This window comes from Phaseolus vulgaris, chromosome 4, assembly GCF_000499845.2.
Source record: "Phaseolus vulgaris cultivar G19833 chromosome 4, P. vulgaris v2.0, whole genome shotgun sequence".
Classification (NCBI taxonomy): Eukaryota; Viridiplantae; Streptophyta; class Magnoliopsida; order Fabales; family Fabaceae; genus Phaseolus; species Phaseolus vulgaris.
The window spans coordinates 45,862,415-45,888,355 of NC_023756.2; the positions used below are offsets into that span (position 1 = coordinate 45,862,415).

The window sequence follows — 25,941 nt, forward strand, 5'->3', positions numbered from 1 at the left end:
TTTTATTTCATGATTTTCTTGTAATGATACACATGCTGATTGTTTAAAATTTGTCACTACAATTTTTTAATTAATAAATAAAAAATATTAAATTATTACAGGGTTTGTAGTTATAATTACGTAGTAACAGTTTTAAATCGTGTAAGAAAAAAATTCCATGCACTTGATTTAGCATAAATGATAATATTAATTTTTTGAAAACATAATTGATTAAATTCAACCCTTTTAAAAGTAGACCAATGAAATTTATTTTTCAAATAAATTAAAAAAATATAAAAAAGTAATTTAACTATTTTTGTAAGAGTTACTAAATTTTTTTATCGAGTCCAACTTTTTTCTAAATTAAATATTTCATATTAATTTATAATTTTTTAAATATTATTGTTTAAAAATGCAATGTTAATAACAAACATTCGAAAATTCAAGAAGAAAACTACTGATCATGAAGAGGAATAACTAAATAATATAGAGGACAAATACAATTCATTAAAGGAAAAGAAAAGAAGTTGAAGAAATAATTCTCACTAGTTATCTAATCTTGTCTCTACTCACCTCAAATATATTTTTTCTAAGTTATTATTGCGTTGAGATATATTTTTTCCAAATTGTTGTTGTGTTGAGCTTCTTATTAGTTATCCACTTCAATTTAACTTGTTAAAAGAAAGTTATCATGAACAATTGCTAAAGCTTTAGCAATCAGTGTAGTGTTACACATATTAGATCGATTTTCTTTTTAAAATAAAAAACACTAAACAAATATGTTGAATGATTCTCGTTACAATATAACTAAAAAGATTTTATCAAAATACAATGATAATAATTTAGGATGAAGATTTCGTTTCTGATCTAGTACGAGAAAAAAACAAAGGTTTTGGAGGCATTTCTAAGAAATTCATGTTACCTTCCAACATGTCGATCACTCTAGTCATTGTAGGTCTATCATTGGAAAGTGTTTGAATGCACCATAACCCCACTATAGTCATCCTCTTTGAAATCTCATTTTCTTCTATATTTATCACTTCATCTGATTTGACATCATTATTCGACTCAAGTCTCTTGTATGCCGAATGTGAAAAGTATATCTCACTTGTACGACTAGCTTCAACATTAATGTTCTCCCTTCCTCCTACCATCTCTAGTAGCATCATTCCATAACTATACACATCAGACTTTTGCGAAACTCCACCAAAATTTCTACTCCACATTTCTGGAGCAAGATATCCTATTGTTCCCCTAGCATCTGACATGGAAATAATGCTTTCATTCCTTGGACACAACTTTGCTAGTCCAAAATCTGATATTTTGGGACAAAAATTCTCATCTAAAAGAATATTATGTGGCTTGATGTCGAAATGCAAAATTTTAGTATTGCAGCCCCTGTGCAAGTACTCCAACCCTCGAGCTATTCCTATTGAAATTTGATATAAATTCTCCCTGCTCAAAGATGTAATTGTTGTTGGTCCTCTTTTGTAGATAAACCTATCCAAAGAACCATTCGCCATAAACTCATAGATGAGAGCTTTTTTGCGACCTTCCAAACAAAATCCAAGAAGTGTGACAATATTAACATGAGATGTTCTACTGATGCTGACAACCTCATTGATAAAATCTTCACCATTTCCTTTGGATTCATTCAGTAATTTTACAGCCACAAGGCTACCTGTTTGTAGTTTTCCTTCATATACTGCACCAAAACCACCTTGACCAAGTTTGACTTTGAATGAATTAGTCATTTTTTTCACTTCTGAAAATTTGTATCTTTTTTGTGTTATAGGTCCAATATTGTTTACAAATGCTTCAATATCTAAATCATTGTTTGTGGTAAAACAAGATTTGACCAATCTACTTGAAGACTTACGTCTAAAACAGTAAAGTATGAAGAGAAACCCTCCAATTACCACACTTACAACACCTGTTAAAAAATATAAAATATTAAAAAACCATAATTATCCTTTTATAGCATGCTGATCTTTTCTGTGAAAGTTCACGTTATAAATCTCCACCACATAAGTTAAATGGTAAAACTATTAGACTCAATCATTATATCTTACACATAATAACTTGAATTTTAAGATAATTTAGTTTATAAGATGCATGGTATTGTTGTCTGAACCTATATAACCACTACCTCATTTTCCAACCTTATTGTCTTTTTCTTATAAACTAAAATTAAGGTATGGTGAGTTTGTTCATTACATTATGTGTTCGTGCATCACAAGCACAACAGGTTCTTTTGTGAGTATATATATATATATATATATATATATATATATATATATATATATTATTTTTAGGTTTGATATGATAATTGTTATGTAATTGATCTAGATTTTCATTCTAAACTTTAGCTAAAATTGTTGTGTAAATCAAAGTATATTTTTTTTAGATTCAAAATCTGGATAATATCAGTTTGCTATTCAAAATCATTAATTAACTTATGTATGTTTTTATTATTGTCAAGCAACCCTCTATATTGCTAAGAACCTAGCAACCCTCTATATTGCTAAGAACCTAGTCTTTCATGAATGGTATTCAGATTTCTCAATTTGTTTGAGATGAGATTTTCTAATGAAAATATCACACCAACATATGTTTCAACTCTTACATTACATAATTGACTAATACTTATACTAAAACTCTTGGTAGATTACATTTTTTTTTTCTTAATTTGACATCCATAATTTGTACATACCAACTTTTTGAGGATGATAAGATAATTATTATATAATTAATCTAGATTTTCAAGTTAAATTTTAGCTAAAATTGTATATGAGAAATGATATTTTTTACATGATTAAAATACCTTTTAGAGTCTAAATACGAGTTAATTTAGAAGTCTTGTTGTATTTTTTTTTAGTAAATGTGGAAGACACCACATTTTATTAGATTATCAACAAGAACACCACATTTTATTAGATTATATCAACAAGAACAAAAGATAAGGTCTAAAATTATTGTAGATTTCTCGTCATCTAAATATGTAATAAAAGTAGAGTTAATAATAGAAAAACTAGTTTAATTTGCATTTCTTTATCAGATGAATTAAAGATTTATCATGAAGGTAATTCATAAAATAATAAAATAGGAGATATAAAAGGATAATGGATCTATTACCTATAATAATTATAATAATTGTCCCTGTGTGCTGGTGGTTACCTGCACCAACAATACAAAAAGAGCATAGTAAAAATAAAAAAGAGTTCTTAAAGTGTTGTAGCATGAGTATTCTTCAAAGATTAGACTAGAGGAAAAGATCATATTTTACAGCAATAACATCAGAGGAAGATAAATATTACATTACAACTTATCATAAATCTGGCAAGAAATTTATAATTTCTAAAATATTTAAATAAATTAAATTTGAATTAATCTCATATTAAATTATTTCATAATATTAGTGATATTTTTTTTAGTTAAACTTGATTGATATTATTTTTCAATTAAAATTCATTAGAAAAATTCTTAATTAACTTTAATCGAAATTACTATTTAATATTGACCACAATCTTAATTAATTTTAACACAAAAAATATTGTTATTAATAAAAGAAATAATGATTGCTGGCAAAAAACAACGTCAGTACATACAGACATCAACTAAATAATTTTAGTTCACATTTGCCAAAAATAATCTCTCAGACATTATTTTAGAAAGCTCTGGTTATATGAAATCGAAAATAACAATATGCAATAATAATCTTAATATTATAAATAAAATATAATTAAAAAATAATTTTTACTATACTATAAAATATTATTAAATATAAATTAATTTTAAAGATAATAAATAATTAATCACTACAATTAAATTAAATAATATTTTACAAAATAAAAATCTAATGATGTCAAAAATAATAATAATTATTATTAATAAAAAAATTTAAATTAATTATTAATATTTTAGTTAGTTTATAAATTTTTATAAATAATAATTTTTTTTATTAATAATTATTTTAGTCTTTAAAAATAATATTTAATTTAATCAATATATTTATGAATTATTTTTATCTTTAAAATTAGTTTTTATTTAATAATATTTTTTATAGTAATACTAATATTTTTTTAATTTATAAAATAATTTTTTATATAATCAATATAATAAATAATTAATTTAATTTATAAAATTAATTTTTATTTAATAATTTTTCTATAATATTATCGTAAATAAATATATTCTAATTAAGATTTAATGAGAAAATAGTTATACTAATATTTATACAGAAGAATGTAATGATGTAAAAAAGACTGACATCTGACGTCAACTGAAAATAATGTTTGTTAACATAAACTAAAAAAAATGTTTCAGTATAGTTGAAAAACACATTTAAGGTAAATTAAGAAAAAATTAACTAAAGTTGGTTAGAAAATAAATATGTCCTAACATCACCATTAAAATAATCCAGATATTGTAATTCGAAAAATGAACATGATTCACTTTTAGTCTAAAAAAACATATACCGATGTCTATAATAAAAATATTTATATTAGAAGAAAGAATATGAAAATAAATGACATGAATTAAGAGAAGAATAAAATTAAAAATTATTTACTTTTAATTACTTCAACTAATTTCGCTAAAATTTTATAATTTTTTAAACTTCTTAATAAAAAAACATATTTTCTTATACATTATTTCAAATGCTTTAAAAAAACTTAATTAAGTTTGAAATATATGATAAATTTAGATATTATATCAGTTTTTATTAAATATTCTTGGTCTATTAAATTTCATGTTCCTTTCTTTTTATTTTCGTTTTCATTTATTATATCAACTACGAAATTACATTGTTTATTCTTAATAAAAAATTAAACAACAAAATCTCAATTGATAAATATAAATTTTTTAAATACTTAATAAAGATTTAAATAAAAATAACTAAATTTATGAAGTTAAAATTTAATTAAAAAAATACCTTTCTTTCCGAGTTGATTTTAATAATATTTACTTAGAAGGCAGTGTTACCGTTGTGAGAGCTTTAATTTATCTAAATTGGAAGAAAGAATAATATACCTGAATCTTGAGATGATTCAGTCGCTGTTGTTGGTGATGATACTGTCTTTGACACAGGTGGCGGTGACGGTGATGGTGACGGTGATGATAGTGTCGCTGACATAGGTGGTGGTGGCATCGTTAATACAGATGGCGGCGATGATAGCGTCGTTGACACAGGTGATGGTGACGTCGTTAACATAGGTGGCGGTGATGATAGCGTCGTTGATACAGGCGGCGGTGGTGGCGGTGATATGTTTTCGTCACAATCGTTTTGACTGACAGGACTGCAATCTATTTAGCCGTTTTTGGTTCAAAATTATTAATACAAGCTCATGTGATTTTCTTCCACAACAAAAAATATTGGAGATAATAATTTAACAACTCAGATGAGTCATTGATTTCCTCGTATAAATTACCTAATTTACTTTATTTCTCTTTAGTTCAAACTTATTTTAAAAACATCTTCTTCTATCAAGTAAAAGGAATTTGTTTATTTAACTAATAAAAAGTTAAATACTATTTGGCAAGTAAAAAAGTTACGAACTGATTAAAATAATGTGTCAAATGTAATCAATCTTAAATAAACATTTTATCAAAAACTAAAACAATAGAAAAGAAAAAATTCACAAATTTACTAGCAAGAAAAAATTATGCAAATTAAATTAGTTAAATTCTAATTGCTATTATAATATAATATAATAATGTAGAGTTTTGTTATTCTCATTAATAGTTTATAAATTAGTAATCGAGAAGTTTATATTACGAGTGGACTTTTAAATTTAATTTAATCTTATAAAATCGATTTATGAAATAAAATTTATACCCACTTATATACAATAAAATGTTTTAATTTTTAGTTGATGTAAAATCTTCAACCGTTTAAAGATAATTTTGAGTTAACAAAGCATGTACAGAGACATATTAGAGACATATTGTTAAATATTAATATAAGGAGATGATACATCTCTTCTTTGCATACATTTGATTTTACTTATCTTTCAAATTGCTATTTTCTTAAATTCAAATCACCACTCACAATAAAAAAAATTATGTACAACTAGCTGAAACACAAGTTTTCTAATATTTATATTTTTCCCATTTTTTAAATAGATCATATAAATACTAATTTTTTGTTTAGTCTCTTTCTTAAAAAAGATTTTATTGTTATAAAATGATGCATTAGTATTTTTTTCCACAACACACACATATATATAAATTTATAATAATATTTATAAATTTACCTTATATATTAATTTAATAAAATTATAATAAAATATTTTTAATAAAGAAACACAACAAATATTAAATTTTTAAAAAATACAAACACACAGATAGATTAATGTATCTACTTTCGTTAGTTAATATTTTAAACAGAACATTAATATAATACAATAAATATGAATTAAATTTTTTATATTATTTTTATACTGATTTTAATATTTTAAAATGTATTAGTTTTTAATATATTAAAATTATGCTGGGACAACATTAAAAACTCACAAAATAATCTGAATTAAGAGTACGTACTGATGCCCTGATTAGGAACGAAGCCTGATGAGTTGAAAAAAATTGTTGTATCAAGTCTTCGCGCCAGGTAAGTAGAATCATTATCCACGTTACTGCTACTGCTGCTGTTGCAATCTGTTTACATTTTTTTTTCAACACCCAATTTTATAGTTAAATTTAAACATTCACTTTTAAGAGTAAAGTTTAAAAGAATTATAATTTTTTCTTATTGAGTCTCATAATTTTTTTATATGAAATATTTTGTATTTTTTTATACTTTTCTATTTCATTTTAAATTTTATTATTTAAAGAACAAAATATACAACTATTTTAAGAAATATTTAAATTCCATCGTTTTTATTATTCTAAAATTTTCGTTCTTTTCCCTGTACATGTTAGTTTCCTTACAAACAGATTTTTCAATAAGGTGATTAACTATAATAAGGTACTACTTTTTATTCTTCAACCGAAATCTAACATTGAAGATGATATTATTAATTTTTACCTGTTTAGATAAAATAAAATTCCCAGCCACTGTCATCTTTAAAGCTATTCAAATACTAAAGATCCAAAGTTTTGCATTCAAAACTAGTTTTGGACGGTATTAAATAGAACAAAAAAATTATCCTTAAAAAGTTTCTTTACATTTAAAAGAAATAAAGAGTTAATTTTTTATATCTTATTATGATAAAAAAAATTATACTAATAACCAATTAAAAAGTAATATTAATAAATTTTGAACAATTATTATAAAAATAATAAACACTGAAGATATGCATGATTAAAATTGTGTAAATATAAAGGTGCTTACTCTTTCTATCTTCACACGTCATGTTTAGGGTTTTTGAGTGGTTTTGAGCTGCAAGCATTAGCATGAATAATGTGGTTATAATTTAGGGTAGTTGAATGAAGGAAACAGAAAAACATATATTTGTTGTGATATACGTGGTTGCAAAGATCTATACGTACCCAGAAGCATAGACGAAGTGTTGAAGTTGACATGAGAGTTAGTTGGAAGAAGAAGCGTTGCAGTTACAGAGAACAGATAGAAGAGATTGAGAGTGCGGAACATGTTTAGTTTCAGTTCACTGCATACATAGAAAACAGCTAAGTGTCTGTCTTACGTTTTAATGGGATTCCATGGTCACAGAATTGGAATAGATCCAATAATGTCTACGTTTTAGTGTGTAATGAAGTTAGGTATCAGACATTTCTCTCCATTTCTCACCAGCTGGAAAGAAGCAAGAAGGGACCACACTCTACCATTTCGATCCACTGTGTACGTCTTAACCATTCTATGGTCAAATTAGAAGGTACCGTGAATTTTCTCTCATATATGTAGACAAAATTCCCATATTTAATTTTAAAATATAATATATTTCTTATATAAATTTAGTTTGATAAAACAATTTAAAAATAATAGCAAATAATTTTAATTCACATCTTATTATCATTGGAGAAACATTCTCCTGTAAAAACAACCTTTAGGACCACTTGTGATTGATCTCTCAAAACTGTCCAACAAGAAATAAACAAAAATCAGAACAAATACAAAAGACGCAGAATATTTAGGAAGTCTTTGGATTTCTATTTAGATTACGTGTTTGGCTATTATTTCAAAGAGTATAACACACGGATCTTTAAATTTAATATTTATTATAAAAGTAAATTTTATAATATATATAAAAGAAACTAATTTTATATATTATATTTGAATTAGAATAGTAATATCGTAAAATAATTATAATAAAAAAAATTGTATATATTAATTTGAATTATCATTGTTTTTTTAGAATTATTTGATATAAGATAATGTGTAGATTTTGAAACTTATTAAATAAATAAATTTCATATGTAAATAAACCATTACATAATAAATAATTTTAAATAAACAAGTTATAAATGTAATAAGTGGTACTGATGAGGAAATTGTTTATCTTAAAACTACATCATTTGTTTCATTAATAAAGGTGTTTTTATATAGAGTAGGTAGAAATAATACTAATTTTAATATGTGACTTTACCTAAAATTTTGTTGATATATTTAAAGAAATACTTGGTCAATTAAACCTTGTACTATTCGGGTTTAAGTCACACAATAGTTTTTTTTTATATATAAAATTTTTTCATGTTAGATATCATTATGCTACTTGACATCTCAGTTATACTGACACCTCAAGTAACAACAATCATTTGTCATCTTAAGTCACACAGTAGTTACGATCAATTCAATTGATCAAGATTTGATTCTGGGATTGTTCTGTGATAGATGGATGTGGTGTTGTGTGGGATGAAGCAACTGCACTTTTAATATTGAATTGAAGTGTTTGATTGTAGATTTTGATTGAATTAGTTTTCTGTATTTGTTCCTTGATGAAAATTATTCTACTATACTTGATTATACTTCTTGTGTTGTTGTTACAAGTTCTTTTATTAATTTCTGGAATGATAAATGGTGTGCTACTACTTCTTTAGTAAATATTGCAGGATTATCTGATGCTGCTAGTATTCCGGATATAGTCTCTCAGTTTTGGACAGGTGGTGATTGGAATATTCCATTGTCTTTACGGCAGATGCCTCATTTTTTTAGTCATATCATGGTTGGGGCGGAACAGGATATTCCTAATTGGATTCTAGATGAGTGTGGTCATCTCACTCTTAAATCGGCTAGGACTTTTTTCTTGGATCCAAGAGTTTCCTATGGTTGGGGTAAATTTATTTGGTCTTCATATATTCTGCCTTCCAAAACTCATGTCCTTTGGAAAGTTTTAAATGGGCGGCTTCCTACTGATCAGCATATTCAAAATAAAGGTCTGCATATTTGTTCTATGTGTACGTTTTGTGAAAAGCACGATGATGAATCTATTCAACATTTTTTTTAATGTGCTAATGCTTTGCGTATTTGGAGTTGGGGTTGACACATTTTTCCCGCTTATCATTTCTCTAATAAGGATTATCTTCTTTCTTTTATTAAGAGTGATGGTAGTCCATTGGTTAAATTGATTAAGCTAGTTGTGATAACTTTTTCTATTTGGATGATATGGCGTATGAGGAATTATGCTCGTTTTCAAGATAAGATTGAGGTTTCTAGAACTATTTTGGTTATTAAAGATTTAACTTGTTTAGTGGGTAATTCGTCTAAAGCTTCAATAAATAATGATATGTTCGATTTCAATGTGCTCAAGTTTTTTGGTATTAACACTCTTACTGGTAAAGTTCTACGTCCTCTTCCTGTTAGATGGGAGTTTCCTTCACCAGATTGGGTTAAAATTAACATTGATGGGGCTGCTAGGGGATAACTTGGCCTTGCTACTTGTGGAGGTATTTTTCGTGGCAGTATGGGAGAATTTATTGGAGCTTTTTCTGCGTTTCTTGAAGTTCAAACTGCTTTGGTTGCTGGGTTTTATGGGGTTATACATGTTGTGAAGGAAGCTCAAAAGATGGGGGGCTTACTAATGTCTGGCTGGAATGTGATTCTGCTTTGGTTTGTGCTGCGTTTACTGTTAGGACAAATGTTCCTTGGATTCTTTGTAATCGATGAAATACTTGTCTTAATTAATGTGAGAAAATTAAGTTTAGGGTTACTCATAACTTTCGTGAAGGGAATGCGTGTGCTGATAAGTTGACTAATTTAGAATTTATTCATAAAGAATCTTTTAATTGGTATAATAGACTTCCATCTTGTTTGTTCTTAGAATTCTTTATGAATAGGTATAGTCTACCTATGTATTGTTTTTGTTAACATATGAGTTTTGGTCTAATTTCCCGTATTTTTGTATTTTTTTAATAATATTTATTTCATATGATGACAAATGATTGTTGTTACTTGAGGTGTCAGCCTAGCTGAAATCTTAAGTTGCATAATGATGCATAACATGAAAGCTTTTATTTAAAAAAAAATAAAATTATTTCAATTTATGAGTGTACTTTGGTGCAGAATTCTGATGTATTAATTTGATCTTATTCGAACCAAAGCAAAGACATCCGATCTCAATCGCCCTGTCTAGCTCCGTCCATATTCTGGAAAAGATTTGGGATAATAGCATATGGATGAATGGTGCGTTTTTTGTTTATATTCTCCAGTCAATAGAACTATTATTTTTCATCTCTTTTTATTCATCATACTACTTGCATTGTTCTTGACAAGAAAAATATCTCTTATTTGATGATAAAAAATCCATGACCTGGTCTTCTATTTGGATAATAGCATATGGATGAATTTTTCTTTTAAGAATGCTTCAATATCTTGGTCATTCTTTATGGTCAAACAAATTTCATCAATGGAGTGAATACTCCCATTAGGGCACCCCACTTGCAACTATTAGTATATATTTATTGTGATGCTTTTTCTAATATGTTAGAACTCTGGTATTTGCTCTATATTAATATGTTTATAGTGCCTTGATCAAAAACAGAATTTAGAAAATGTTGGGAACTCATTTTTAATTTGAAAAGGATGTGAACTCCTTCATAAATAAGCTCTAATATGTAGCACCTTAATTAGGATGTTAATCAAAATCAAAAGTTGTAATTAGGGTGCTGCTGCTGCAATCTGTTTACCAGTTTTTTTCATCTAATTAAATTTTAATATGCATCCCAAAAATTACAACTTAAATTATTTTGAATTCCTTTATTAATTTAAACATTTTACTTTATTAATTTAAACTCAAAAGGTTTTAATTTTGTATCCTTTCTCCAAACTTACTATTAAAAGAACATTGTTAAGCTAATGATCAATACTTTGGAACTGTTTTCTTTTCATGAACATAATCAATCAGTGTCTTAATATTTTACTTTTATGCTAATCTAGTCATTTTAAAAGAAAATAAAAATTGAGTAATTATTATTTTACCTAAGGATTAAACTCATAAAATGTTTAAATTGTTTAACCTTGAAGTCTTTTTATACCCACTGCCAAATAATTTACACAAAATTTATATTTTTACGTTATAGTTTATTTTTTTAAAGTCAAAACTACGCATAGTGATTGTTTAAAATCCGTCTCTATAATATTTTTAATTAATTTTAAAAATATAATGTTTTAATTCTAAACAAAAATCAAATTGTAAGAATCAATATCTTATATATAATATTGGTATATTATACTAAATTAATATTGACAAAATAATTTATATTCAAGTGAAGATAATAATTAGTATATTTATTAACATAGTATAGCTTAATATGATGATTTGTTTTGACCTTTTCATAATTAGTATTCATATGTATAGAATTAATATAAAAATTATACAAATTCTAGTTCCAAACAATTTAAATATTTATAGTGAAAAATAATAAATTATACTATGTGTAATTTTGAAACTTTAAAAGTTAATAAATAAAAAATATTAAATTAGTACAGTGACGGGTCTGTAGTTATAATTACGTAGTAACAGTTTTAAACCGTGACAGATAAAAATTCAATGAACTTGATTTAGCATAAATGATAATATATATTAAACTTTTAAAAAAATAATAGATTAAATTCAACCTTTTTAAAATTAGAGCAATGAAATTAATTTTTCAAATAAATTTAAAAAAATTAAAAAGTAATTTAACTATTTTTGTAAGAGTTACTAATTTTTTTTTATCGAGTCCAACTTTTTTCTAAATTAAATATTTCATATTATTTTATAATTTTTTTCAATATTATTATTTAAAACTCCAATCTTAATCACAAACATTTGGAAATTTAGGAAGAAAACTACTGCAGAGAAATAACTAAATGATATAGAGGTCAAATAATTCATTAAAGGACAGGAGAAGAAGTTGAAGAAATAATTTTCACTAGTTGTCTAATCTTGTTCTCCTACTCACCCCATAAATCTTATTCCAAGCTTTGGAGTCATCTTTAGTTTCATTAGCCTATATGATTTTCACTTTTCAGATATATTTTTTTCAAGGTATTCGTGTTGAGCCTTCTTATTACTTAACCACTTCAATTTAACTTGTTAAAAGAAGTTATCATGCGGTCAAGCTATAGAAATTAGTGTAGTGGTAGTTTAATACACATATGAGATCCATTTGCTTTTCAAAATGAAAAAACACTAAACAAATATATTGAATGATTCTTTCTACAATATAACTAAAAAGATTTCATCAAAATACAATGATACAATTTAGGAGGAAGATTGTGTTTCTAATCTAGTAGGAGAAGAAAACAAAGGTTTTGGAGGCATTTTCAAAGAATTCATGTTACCTTCCAACATATCGACCACTCTACTCATTGAAGGTCTATCATCGGGAAGTGATTGAATGCACCAAAACCCCACTATAGTCATCCTCTTTGAAATCTCATTTTCTTCTGTATTTATCGCTTCATCCGGTCTGACATCATTATCCGACTCAAGTCTCTTGTATGCCAAATGTGGAAAGTATATCTCACTTGTACGACTAGCTTCAACATTAATGTTCTTCCTTCCTCCTACCATCTCTAGTAGCATCATTCCATAACTATACACATCAGACTTTTGTGAAACTCCTCCAAAATTTTTATTCCACATTTCTGGAGCAAGATATCCCATTGTTCCTCTAGCATCTGACATGGAAATAATGCTTTCATCCCTAGGACACAACTTTGCTAGTCCAAAATCTGATATTTTAGGACAAAAATTCTCATCTAAAAGAATATTATGCGGCTTGATGTCAAAATGTAAAATTTTAGTATTGCAACCCCTATGCAAGTATACCAACCCTCGAGCTATTCCTATTGAAATTTGATATAAATTCTCCCAGCTCAAAGATACAATTGTTGTTGGTCCTGTTTTATAGATAAACTTATCCAAAGAACCATTAGCCATAAACTCATAGATGAGAGCTTTTTTGCGACCTTCCAAACAAAATCCAAGAAGTGTAACAATATTAACATGAGATGTTTTACTGATGCTGGCAACCTCATTGATAAATTCTTCACCATTTCTTTTGGATGCATTTAGTAGTTTTACAGCCACACGACTACCTGTGAGCAATTTTCCTTCATATACTGCACCAAAACCACCTTGACCAAGTTTGACTTTGAATGAATTAGTCATTTTTTTCACTTCTGAAAATTTGTATCTTTTCTGTGTTATAGCTCCATGATTTCTTAAGAATGCTTCAATATTTGAATCATTATTTGTGGTAAAACAAGATTTGACCAGTCTAATTGAAGACTTATGTCTAAAACAATATAGTATGAAGAGAAACCCTCCAATTACCACACTTACAACACCTGTTAAGAAATATAAAATATTAAAAAACCATAAATATCCTTTTATAGCATGTTGATATTTTTTATGAAAGTTTACTCATGATAAAATGCCTTATAAATCTCCACCATATAAGTTGAATGGTGAAACTTTTAGACTCAATTATTATATCTTACACACAATAACTTAAATTTTAAGATAGTTTATGAGATGCATGATATTGTTGTCTGAACCTATTGGTTGATTACAATTTAACATTGATAAGTTAAGAATAACAATACACTTGTTAATTTTCTATTGGCTGATTTAGAAGGTCAATTTCTATTTTAAAGATTAATGAGGTTAACTACAAATGCACACACATACACACACATGCACACACACAGACACACACCATATTTTAATATTCAAAATTTGGGTAAGATTGGTTTGATATTGATTTTGATTTGATTTGGATTTTGATAGTATTTTTTAGTAAATATCAAAGGCAACTCTTGTATATAAAATAAAACAAAATAATAGTTAAGAAACATAATTTTCTCTCATATTTATTATGATATTAAAGCATGAAAATTTAAACGGAGATAATTTAAGAGTGACAGGGATATGAAGCATTTTGTTCATAAAGGAATGAGAGTTCTCTCACATATAATCTCAACTTGAGTAATAATCAAGGAAATATAATTTCTTGGGTGCAACCTTAGAGGAGAATATGAAGAATGACATGTGCAATTAGGACTTCATTACGTCATATAAGAAAATGGGGATTTGTAGATGGAATGGTTAACCAATCAGAGAAAGGATTGTTAGAGATGGAAGAATGGTGTGTTGTGCTAATGTTGCACATACTGACGTAGTAGGGGGCACCAACCTACCCTTCTCTGATGCAAACAAGAGTGGTCTTGTTAAACTGACCACTGAACAATGATAAGTATTGATGCAAATGTTGAATACTCATAAGACAAACTTGAGTGAGAAGATGACAAGTGCATATAGCGTTGTCCCATGGATAATTGACACTGAAATATCTAATCATATGATAAGAAATTTGAAGAATATGTGTGAGATACATGATATTCAACACTATCTATTAGGGCTCTCAAATGAATAGACCACTTTTGCGACCAAAGAAGAGCATGTGGTGTTGGATGACGGTTAAAAACTTACAAATGTTCTATATGTTCTGAAGTTTAATTGTAATTTAATATCTATCTCACAATTGATGGATAAATGCAATTGTACTATGAAATTCACAAATAGATTTTAGATTTTGTGTTATGCAAGACTACACTTAGGGATGTTAACGAAAGAAGGGGGTCTATTTTTTTTCATGGAATTCAAGGATCATGGGTCTTTAGAGTTCATGAAGTGAACCATGCAAACCTCTAACATAGGTGTTTGGGACATCCTTTATTGAAAATCATATAGTTAGTTCCTGGTATTAATGGAAGTAAAAATTGTGAATCTTTGAATAAGGCTTGTGATGCATAGAGCAAGCAAAATAGGGATAATTTTCCTTTAAGTGATTACAAAACAAGCATGGCATTTAAACCGGGGACACAATTCATTTGCATAAAGAGTTATTTTCTTGATCATGGAATTAATTTTTCAAACATCTTGCATTAGAACACACACAAAAAAATCATCATATTTTGAATGTGGTTTGTACTTTGCATTTTGATTCCTATTAAATTTGTGGAAGAATATGTTTTAACTATAGGTTATTTGATCAATTGTACACCATCTAATGTGTTAACTACAACAAATGGATGTGCATAGTGATTTCTTGCACATTGTGTTCTAGGAGGAAGTGTTCATAGAATTATCACTTGATTTTGTTGTTCAAAGACCTGGAATGATGTGCAAATTTAGAAAATCTCTTTACATATTGAAATGAGGTTCGAGATGTTGGTTTACCAAGTTTAGGGTTTACTATGTTAATGACCTTATCATTTGTTGGAACAACCATAAAATCATCTATCAATTTAAGATCTACCTGCATACTTGTTTTATATGATTGGCGGGATGAATTGTTTATCTTTGCGTTACAATACAAGAGCTTTAATATTTCAATTTATGTAGCAACCAAGACAAAAGCATTGAGATGCTGCATTGCTAGTTGTTTGATATTTGAAAGGAAACCTTAGGCAATAAATTCTTTTATGTGGAGATAGTGACCTAAGAATATATGGTTGGTGCAATTTTGAATAGATTAGTTGTCCCAAACACGACAGTTACTTATGAGGTGGTTTGTGTCGTTTGGATCGTCATTGGTCTCTTGGAAAACAAAGAAATATCATATGATATATCGCTCTTTTGCAGAAATTGAATGCCTATTTATTAGAAACCATTACTTGTGAGTTGAAATGGCTGAAATGTTTTTTATCTTGCTTATGTCTCACACCCTTAACTTATGCATGTCTTTTATTATTATCAAGCAACCTTTAAACCTAGTCTTCCATGAAAGATATTCAGATTTCTCACTTTGTTTGGGATGAGATTTTCTAATGGAAATATTAAACCAACTTATGTCTCAACTCTTACATTACATAACTAACTAATACATTTACTAAAACTCTTGGTAGTTTACATTTTTTTTTCTTAATTGAATCCATAATTTGTGCATACCAACTTTTTTAAGGATGATAAGATAATTATTATATAATTGATCTAGATTTTCAACTTAGCTAAAATTGCTCGGTATATGAGAGAAGATAGATATTTTTTACATCATTAAAATACCTTTTAGAGCCTAAATAAGAGGATAAATTATTTGAGTTGATTTATTAGTTTCTTAGTATTTTTTTTTAGTAAATGTGAAAACACCACTTAACAAATCAATGAAAAGACATAATTTGCTCTCATATTTTATAGATTATCAACAAGAACAAAAGATAAAGTCTAAAATTATTGTAGATTTCTCGCCATCTAAATGTGTAATAAAAGTGGAGTTAATAATAAAAAAAAAGCGTTTAATTTGCATTTTTTTTTCTAGAGATGGATTAAAAATTTATCATGAATGTAATTCATAAAATAATAAAATAGGAGATATAAAAGGATAATGGCTCTATTACCTATAATAATTATAATAATTGTCCATGTGTGCTGGTGGTTACCTGCGCAACAATAAAAAAAGAGTATAGTGAAAATAAAAAAGAGTTCTTAAAGAAATTAAACAAAAAAAATCTCAATTGATAAATATAGTTTTTTTAAATACTTAATAAAAATAACTATCTTTGTGAAGTTAAACTTTATTTAAAAAAATACCTTTCTTTTCGAATTCATTTTAATAATAATATTTACTTAGAAAGAAGTGTTACCGTTGTGAGAGCTTTAATTATCTAAAGGGAAAGAAAGAATAATATACCTGAATCTTGAGATGATTCAGGCGCTGTTGATCGTGATCTACGTGCAGGTGGCGGTGATGATAGCGTCGTTGGCACATGTGGTGGTGGCGATGGCGATGATATCGACACAGTCGGTGGTGCTTGTGGTTTTGGGTAGGTGAAACAACTTCGATAACCTCTGATAGTAGTATTGCATTCTATTAAGCAGTTTTTGGTTCAAAATTATTAATACACGCTCATGTGATTTTCTTCCACAAGTAATATATACATATAAATATATTTACAAAATACACACACAAAAAATATTTAATTTTTTGTATAAAAAATAAAATTAATTAAAACAGAAATACTTTAAGAATAAATATTTAAGAGTATTCTAACCCATATATATATAAATACTTTCACAATGTATACGCAAAATATATGCAAAACATTAGGGATAATAATTTAAAAACTTGGATGAGTCAGTGATTTCCTCCAATAAAGTTACCCAATGTATTTTATTTCTGTTTAGTTAGAAATTTTAAGTGATTCTAACAAGTAAAAGGAATTTGTTTATTTAACTAATAATGATTTAAATACTATTTGGCAAGTAAAAAAGTTACGAACTCATTAAAATAATGTGTCAAATGTAATCTCAAATAAATATTTTATCAAAAACTAAAACAACAGAAAAGAAAAAATTCACAAATTTACTGGCAAGAAAAAATTATGCAAATTAAATTAGTTAAATTCTAATTGCCATTATAATATAATATAATAATATCAAAAGCAGGTAGAGTTTTGTTATTCTTTAATAGTTTATAAATTAGTAATTGAGAAGTTTTTATATTAAACAAAACAATCACTACAAGATAATCATAAAATAGAAACCAATTTTTAAAAATCAAAATAATTAATTACAATAGTAACTAAATTAGAAACCATTTTAGAAACTAAAAAGAAATTTGGTTTTTAAATTAATTTTTATTATTTTATATTATTGTTAAATAGTTTCTAAATTAGTATCTAATTAGCAATAAGGGTTTAGAGACTAAATTTAGAAACTAAATAATTGGTATCTAAAACCTTAATTGCTAATTAGATACCAATTTAAAAACTATTTAACTTAATAGAAACTAATTTGGAAATCAAATTTTTTTTTCTAAAATGTTCTCTATTTTAGATCCTATTGTAACTAATTATTTTGGTTTCTAAAAATTGGTTTCTATTTCATGATTTTCTTGTAGTGAATGATATAATACAATAAATATGAATTAAATTCTCTATTAAATTTTTTATATTATTTTTTATACTGATTTTAATATTTTAAAATATATTAAGTTTTTAATATATTAAAATTATGCTGGGACAACATTAAAAACTCACAAAATAATCTGAATTAAGAGTACTTACTGTCATCCAAGGTCATATTAGGATTCGAAGTGAAATTAGTTAGGGAATCAAGTCTTCGCGCCACGTGAGCAGACTGATTATCCACGCTGTTGTTGCTTCTGCAATCTGTTTACATTGTTTTATCAACACCCATATTTGTACTTAAATTTAAACATTCACTTTTAAGAGTCATTTTTTTAAAAAAATAATTATATTTTTTTCTTATTGAGTCTCATAATTTTTTTTATATGAAATATGTTGTATAGTTTTATATTTCATTTTAAATTTTATTATTTAAAGAACAAAATATACAACTATTTCAAGAAATATTTAAATTCCATCGGTTTTTATTATTCTAAAATTTTCGTTCTTTTCTCTGTAGATGTTAGTTTATTTACAAACAGATTTTTCAATAAAGGGGATTAAGTATAATAAGATACAACTTTTTTCAGCCTGAAATCTAACTTTGGAGATGATATTAATAATTTTTACCTTTTTAGATAAAATAAAATTGCCGGCCACTGTCATCTTTAAAGCTATTCAAATACTAAAGATCCCAAGTTTTGCATTCAAAACTAGTTTTTGACGGTATTAAATAGAACAAAAAAATTATCCTTAAAAAGTTTCTTTACATTAAAGAGAAATAAAGAGTTAATTTTTATATATTATTATGGTGAAAAAATTATATTAATAACCAATTAAAAAGTAATATTAATAAATTTTTAAACGATTATTATAAAAATAATAAATTTAATTTCTACATTCCCATTAGTTATTAAAAAAATGATAAAATAAAAATTACTTACGTTTTGGTTGCATATACTGTTTACCCATTTAAATATCTCTAAAAAGGTGAAATATAATTTACTTGTATTTAAATTTAGTGAATTTGAATTGAATAGGACATATAATTAAACTAAGAAAAACTCTGCAACCTCTAAAAAAATGTAATTTTTTAGAGAAATATCCCACTCCTCAATCTTATGTATAGAAAATTTTGTGAATGAATCAACACTCTTTTGAGTTGTTTGCATCAACTATATATACTTTTCTCTAACACAAACATGACCCTTTTTCTTTGACCATGTCATAGAGGTAAAGTGTGTATAATTTGTGGATATGCAAGAGAATAAACAGTGAAGATATGCATAATTAAAATTGTGGAAAATATAAAGGTGCTTACTTTTTCTATCATCACACGCCATGAAGACATCATCACCGACTTTGTTTAGGGTTTTTGAGTGGTTTTGAGCTGCAACCATTAGCATGAAGAATATGGTTATAATATAGGGTAGTTGAATGAAGGAAAAGAAAAACATATATTTGTTGTGATATATGTGGTTGCATAGATGTATACGTACCCAGAAGCATAGACGAAGTGTTGAAGTTGACATCAGACTTAGTTGGAAGAAGAAGCGTTGCAGTTACAGAGAACAGAAAGAAGAGAGTGAGAGTGCGGAACATGTTTAGTTTCAATTCATGTGCATACATAGGAAACAGCTAAGTGTCTCTCTTACGTTTTAATGGGAGATTTAATGTTCATAGAATTCTAGTAGAAATTTCTCACCATGTGTAAAGAAGAGAAGGAGTAAAAGTCTAGATATTTTCCACAACCAAGCCAAGTCAACAATCATTTTGAAATTATCAAATTAGAACCTACCCTGAATTTTCTCTCAAATGCAAACAAAACTATTTTTTTTCACACGCAATGCACGCTACTACTCATTTATTAAGTTTAACTTTTAAATAATAAATTTAAGATATTTGATCAAAATATATTAATTATCAATTATTAATTTTATAAAGAAGCATACATAGTTAAAATAATTAACAGTGGTAAAAATATGTTTATAAATTTAATTAGCATTACAATATAGATTAAAAAAAGTAAAAATATAATTTATATAAGTATATATGTATATGCATAAATATAAACAAATTTAATAAATGTAATAAACAAACCTTACTCCAAGAAGCTAGACAATCTCAATATCTCTTTTGCCACCAGGAAGGATATTTTTGAAAAGAGACAAATAAGATAACGGAATAGAAGAAAATACAGATAATTTTATTTTCAAATCATACAAATGTTTTCCAAAATTTATGTTGCAAAATAAAATCTTAAATCATTTTTAATAAATATTAAGACATATAATTATTTTTCTAATGGTATATTTAGACACTAAATTTAAAAGTTTAAAGTTGATGATTTAAATACTTTTTATAAGTAATTAAAATATGTTAATCACATAAAAAGTATTTTAAATTTTTCAAAAAAATATTAGTAAAATATTTAGTTTGTCAAGTAAATTTAAATTTTTTTATTTTATACAAATAATTTTGATATTAGTGTGCTGTGAATAGTATATTTTGTTGGATAAATTAAATTTAAATTTTATTTTCTAATTTCGTAAACTTTATTCATTCATTTTAAAATAATATTGAAAAAAACTTATATAGGTTAGTTAATTGAAACTAAAAATACTACAATAAAAAAATAGAAAATAGATGTCAATTTGATTTTAAATAAATTTTTCATTCTATTAATTAAATAAAAATATTATATATATATATATATTTATTCACATGTTTTATTTCATACATAAATTTAGAAAGAAAAAAAAAAACACAATTATACATGTTATGAAATGTGAGAAAAATTATTTATAGCATTACACTGATCTTAAGGTGAAATATATGTTTTTAATCTTTATAAAGATGTTAAAATTTGGATGAGTTCAATCTTTTGCAATATAATACAAAAACATATCTTGGTGAGATCCTTGATTTTCTTAATCTTTGTCAAAACTTGATGTGAACTCCTTCTTTATAAAGAAGCTCTAAAATGTAGTACCTTAATTGTGATGTTAATCAAAATCAAAAGTTGTAATTTGGGTGCTGCTGCTACAATCTGTTTACCAGTTTTTTTCATCTAATTAAATTTTAATATGTATCCCAAAAATTACAAGTTAAATTATTTTGAATTCTTTTATTAATTTAAACTCAAAAGTTTTAATTTTGTATCTCCTCTAAACTTACTATTAAAAGAACCTTGTTAAGCTAACGATCAATACTTTGGAACTGTTTTTTTTTTCATGAGCATAATCAATCAGTGTCTTAATATTTTAATTTTATGCTAATCTAGTACATTTTAAAAGAAAATAAAAATTGAGTAAAAATTATTTTACCTAAGGATTAAACTCATAGACAATGTTTAAATTGTTTAACCTTGAAGTGCTTTTACCCACTGCCAAATAATTTACACCAAATTATAACAATTTTATATTTTTACGTTATAGTTTATTTTTTAGAAGTCAAAACTACGCATGGTGATTGTTTAAAATCTGCTACTATAATATTTTTAATTAATTTTAAAAATATAATGTTTTAAAAAAATCAATTTGTAAAAATTAATATCTTTTATATAATATTGGTATATTATACAAAATAACAACGTAAAAAGATAAGAACCAGAGCCACGAACCCCCCCCCCCCGCCTTTCATTTTTCTTTCCTTTTTTTTTTCTCTCTCTCTCCAATTCTCTTCTCTCCTTCTCTCTTAATTTTTCTCTCAATCTTCATCTATTTTAGAATCTGATCATACCACGCTGTAGCAGAGGAGTTAAGGAACATTTCTACCTGATCAGATTTTCAAACAGAGTAAGTTCATTTTTACTCTAAATATCCTTTGTTCTCTGTTTTTCTTTAGGATTTAGTCATCAATCTTGGTGGGGTCAGTTGAGAAGTTTAATCCTCTCAACTTATTCTATTATATACTGAATTTTTGTTCTGTTTGGATAATTTGCATTAGGCCCGTAAATCTTGAAGCTTATCCAAACGGTGGGGAATAAAATTCTAAAAGTTACTTGAAAGCAAGCAATTGAGGTAAGGGAAGCTAAATTTAATTTTTAATAGCACCCTAGGATAGAAGATCTGAATGCGGAAGGGACGTGGTCCCAATATTCAATTTTCTCTTGCAGGAATGTTGTGTGTTTATATATTGGGTTGTTTGTTTGTATATTATTTAAATTTGTAAAAATATTATATTTTGATGATTTAGTATTAAAGTGTTATTTTTTTTCATGTCAAATAGACTTTTGAATATTGTGGATCGTGTTTGGAATGATATTGTATGACGGGATGGTATGGAATTGAATTCATACATTTGGGATAATGTATGGACTGATGTTTGCTATGTATTAAGTATTGATGCCTATGTGGTAACAGAGATCTCCGAGCTTCACTAATGATCTAAGTCACATAGACTAAGATATCAGGTGGTGAGAAGCTGATGGGGGAGTTCATGCACACCGTGACATATGAGATGCACGGCTTGGGTTGTATTGAACTTACCCTGATCCTTTCTGTTGGATTCGCTGGTAATCTTTGGATCAGGTGTTAGTCTCTGGTAGGACTTACTTAATACGGGTCTTCCGGAAGACGTTGTTTGTTGGATATTCTGGATGTGTAGATCCATGTGAGATCTATGTGATTGATTTATGTTGGAATTTGAAGAAGATTGAATAATTGAGAAATTGGCCATGTAATTTTATTTTCTCTTTTAATTTAATTTCGTATATAATAAAATTTTATTTTCACTAGCTTACCCTTGCTTTTTGTGTTGTGTTTAAAAACTGCGATCACTGTACTATGTACACGAGCAGATGACCATACAGGTGCCGGAAAGCCTTAGAGGTTTCGGAGCTTTATTTTGAGCTATGAATATGTAAATATTTGTATTTCTATAAATCCTAATCATGTATTAGGAATGTTTTGAAAAACTCCAAGTTTGTATAGAAATACGTAGAACTTGTATTGAAATATTTAGATGTTATTTTCTGGGGTGTTACATTTAATGGTATCAAAGCGGTTCATCCTTAGAATAACCTGAGGGTAGTGGGTTTATTTTGTTTCTCCTGCGTGTAGATTTTTGTTTACGTCTAGCCTCAAGACTTAGTTAAAAGTTTCTAATAAGATGTTTGACAAAGTTGTTTTTCTTGAAATCTTGTTTGTGTTCGAGTCAAGTTAATTGTTATGAATAAAGATGAAAGCATTAAGAATGAAAAGAATCTTGATAGAGTGGTGATGGTGCACACTCATGACTAGATCAAGATTATTTTCTATCTTAATTCTAAGTAGCTAGAGTACATTTTAGAGATAAGTCTTGATTGGTTTTGTATCTATTTTGTGTGATGATTTCTTTTAAGTTAATTTGTCTTAAAGATGTAGTTGGAAATTTTTAGTAATTTCTAACCCAATTCTTTACGTGCTTAGTAGATGGCACGTAGACCACCTACTCCTCCTCCACCAGTAGATACCCAACTTAGCTCGGGCAATAGAGATGATGGCAACAGCCTTGCAACAACAGTGTGCTATTATGGCACAACAGCATCAGGCTGCCCTTCATCAATTAGAAACAACTAGATTAGTAGCTGAAGCGTCTCAGCTTCATCAACAACCCCATACCTTTAGTCTGGAGGATTTTCTGAGACACAATCCACCCAAGTTTAATGGGAAGGTAAATCCAGATGGAGCAGACCCGTGGGTGAGAGACATAAAAAGAATCTTTGAAGCTACTCAATGCCCTGAAGAGAGAAAGTTATCTTATGCCATCTATATGCTTATTGAAGAAGCTGAGTTTTGGTGGATAGGCATGAAGCAAATGATGGAAGACAAAGGTGAAGATGGTACTTGGGAGAACTTCAAAGTAAGATTCCTAGAGGAGTATTTTCCTGATCGTGTCAGGTATGCGAAAGAAATTGAATTCATGCAGCTGGAACAAGGAAATCTTTCAGTCACAAAATATGCTACTAGGTTCAAACACCTAGCTAGATTCTACACCCAGACCATGACTGAGGCTTGGAGATGTAGAAAATTTGAGTTTGGATTGAAGCAAGAACTTAAAGAAGTGGTGATTCCTATGTCCATTAAAGATTTCCCTGCCCTAGTGGAGAAAGCAAAAGTAGTGGAGAGTTTGAAAAGTAGTAGCAGACTTGCTAAGCCTCTAGTGGGAGGACCTTCTAAAAGCATGCCTAAATATGAAGATAGAAAGAAACCTTATTTCAAACCTCAATCTTATAGCAGTGGAAGACCCAGTTCTCAATCACCACCTAGTTTCATATGTTTTCGATGCGGTGGGCCACATGTTGTTAGATTTTGCCCTCATCCAGTATCAAATGTGACATGTGATAGATGTCACAGGTATGGTCATGCAACAAAAGACTGTCGTGTCCAATTGGGAGCTCCAAATTCTGGCGGAGTGCAGCAAGTACAACAAAATAGTAATCAAAAACCCAAAGCTGTTGGCAGAGTTTTTGCTATTAGTGGAGCTGAAGCTTCACAGTCTGATAGCCTTGTTAGAGGTATTTGTTCTATCCTTGGAACACTGGTATCTGTATTGTTTGATTCTGGGGCAACCCATTCTTTTATATCTTTTGATTGTGCTAAGAAACTTAAGTTGCCAGTCCGAGAATTAGATTTTGAGTTGGTGGTATCTACACCAACAGAAGGTATTATAGTAACTTCTTCCATGAGTGCTGAGTGTCCAGTAATTATAAATGGGCATAGATACAAGATCAACATGATTTGTATACCTCTAAAAGATTTGGAGGTTATATTGGGAATGGATTGGTTGTCTGCTAATCATATCCTTATAGATTGTGGTCGGAAGAAGTTAATTTTTCCTAAATTAGAAGGAATGCAGGTTATCTCAGCTCATCAGTTTGAGAGAGAGATACGAGAAGGTGCAAAATGTTTTATGCTTTTGGCTTGTTCTATAGTTACTGATAAAGTACAAAAAGATATGTTTGTAGTTCAGGAGTTTATGGATGTATTTCCTGATGATATTCCTAGACTTCCACCTAAAAGAGAGATAGAGTTTGCAATAGACTTGATTCCCGGAGCAGGCCCCGTGTCAATTTCTCCATATCGGATGGCACCAGCGGAGTTAGGTGAATTGAAGAAACAACTAGAAGACTTATTGGAGAAGCAATTCATTCGACCTAGTGTTTCTCCATCAGTGCTATTAGTGAAGAAGAAAGATGGTTCGTCACGTCTATGCATAGATTACAAACAATTAAACAAGTTAACAATAAAGAATAAATATCCTCTTCCTAGAATTGATGACTTGATGGATCAGTTGCATGGGGCAGTTGTCTTTTCTAAGATAGATCTGCGCTCAGGTTATCACCAAATTTTAGTGAAGGCGGAAGATGTTCAAAAGACTGTTTTTAGATCAAGGTATGGTCACTATGAATTTCTGGTTATGCCATTTGGGGTGACTAATGCTCCAGCTATTTTCATGGATTATATGAATCGGATATTCAGACCTTTTCTTGATAAGTTTGTGGTAGTGTTCATAGATGATATCTTGATCTATTCTCGTACAAGGGAAGAACATGCAGAACATCTTAGAATCGTCCTGAACATTTTGAGAGAAAAACAGTTATATACTAAACTTTCAAAATGTGACTTCTGGATGTCAAAAATACAATTTTTAGGACATGTCATCTCTGCACAGGGAATATCAGTAGATCC

General features: G+C 27.7%; 2 protein-coding genes across 2 annotated transcripts; both read right to left on the reverse strand.

The window, feature by feature from the left end:
- Positions 1-759: 759 nt before the first annotated feature.
- On the reverse strand, positions 760-7,762 carry LOC137837991 (LEAF RUST 10 DISEASE-RESISTANCE LOCUS RECEPTOR-LIKE PROTEIN KINASE-like 2.5). The gene is made up of 6 exons (XM_068647188.1): positions 7,468-7,762; positions 7,310-7,357; positions 6,520-6,633; positions 5,011-5,283; positions 3,115-3,156; positions 760-1,912 (listed from the first exon to the last, which is right to left on the reverse strand). The coding sequence occupies exons 1-6, from the start codon at positions 7,568-7,570 to the stop codon at positions 822-824; spliced, it is 1,671 nt and encodes a 556-aa protein (XP_068503289.1). The 5' UTR covers positions 7,571-7,762; the 3' UTR covers positions 760-821.
- Positions 7,763-12,617: 4,855 nt separating this feature from the next.
- Positions 12,618-16,797, reverse strand: LOC137837992 (LEAF RUST 10 DISEASE-RESISTANCE LOCUS RECEPTOR-LIKE PROTEIN KINASE-like 2.5). Its single transcript, XM_068647189.1, has 2 exons — positions 16,760-16,797; positions 12,618-13,708 (listed from the first exon to the last, which is right to left on the reverse strand). The coding sequence occupies exon 2, from the start codon at positions 13,527-13,529 to the stop codon at positions 12,618-12,620; it is 912 nt and encodes a 303-aa protein (XP_068503290.1). The 5' UTR covers positions 13,530-13,708; positions 16,760-16,797.
- Between the last annotated feature and the right edge of the window lie 9,144 nt (positions 16,798-25,941).

Excerpts from the sequence above, each read along its gene's own strand:
- LOC137837991 (XM_068647188.1), bottom strand. The coding sequence starts at position 7,570 with ATGTTCCGCACTCTCAATCTCTTCTATCTGTTCTCTGTAACTGCAACG. Across the intron at positions 6,634-7,309 it reads GACGTGTGAAGATAGAAAGA|ATTGCAACAGCAGCAGTAGC; the intron begins GTAAGCACCTTT and ends AAATGTAAACAG. Across the intron at positions 3,157-5,010 it reads TGAATCATCTCAAGATTCAG|GTAACCACCAGCACACAGGG; the intron begins GTATATTATTCT and ends TTGTTGGTGCAG.
- LOC137837992 (XM_068647189.1), bottom strand. The coding sequence starts at position 13,529 with ATGACTAATTCATTCAAAGTCAAACTTGGTCAAGGTGGTTTTGGTGCA.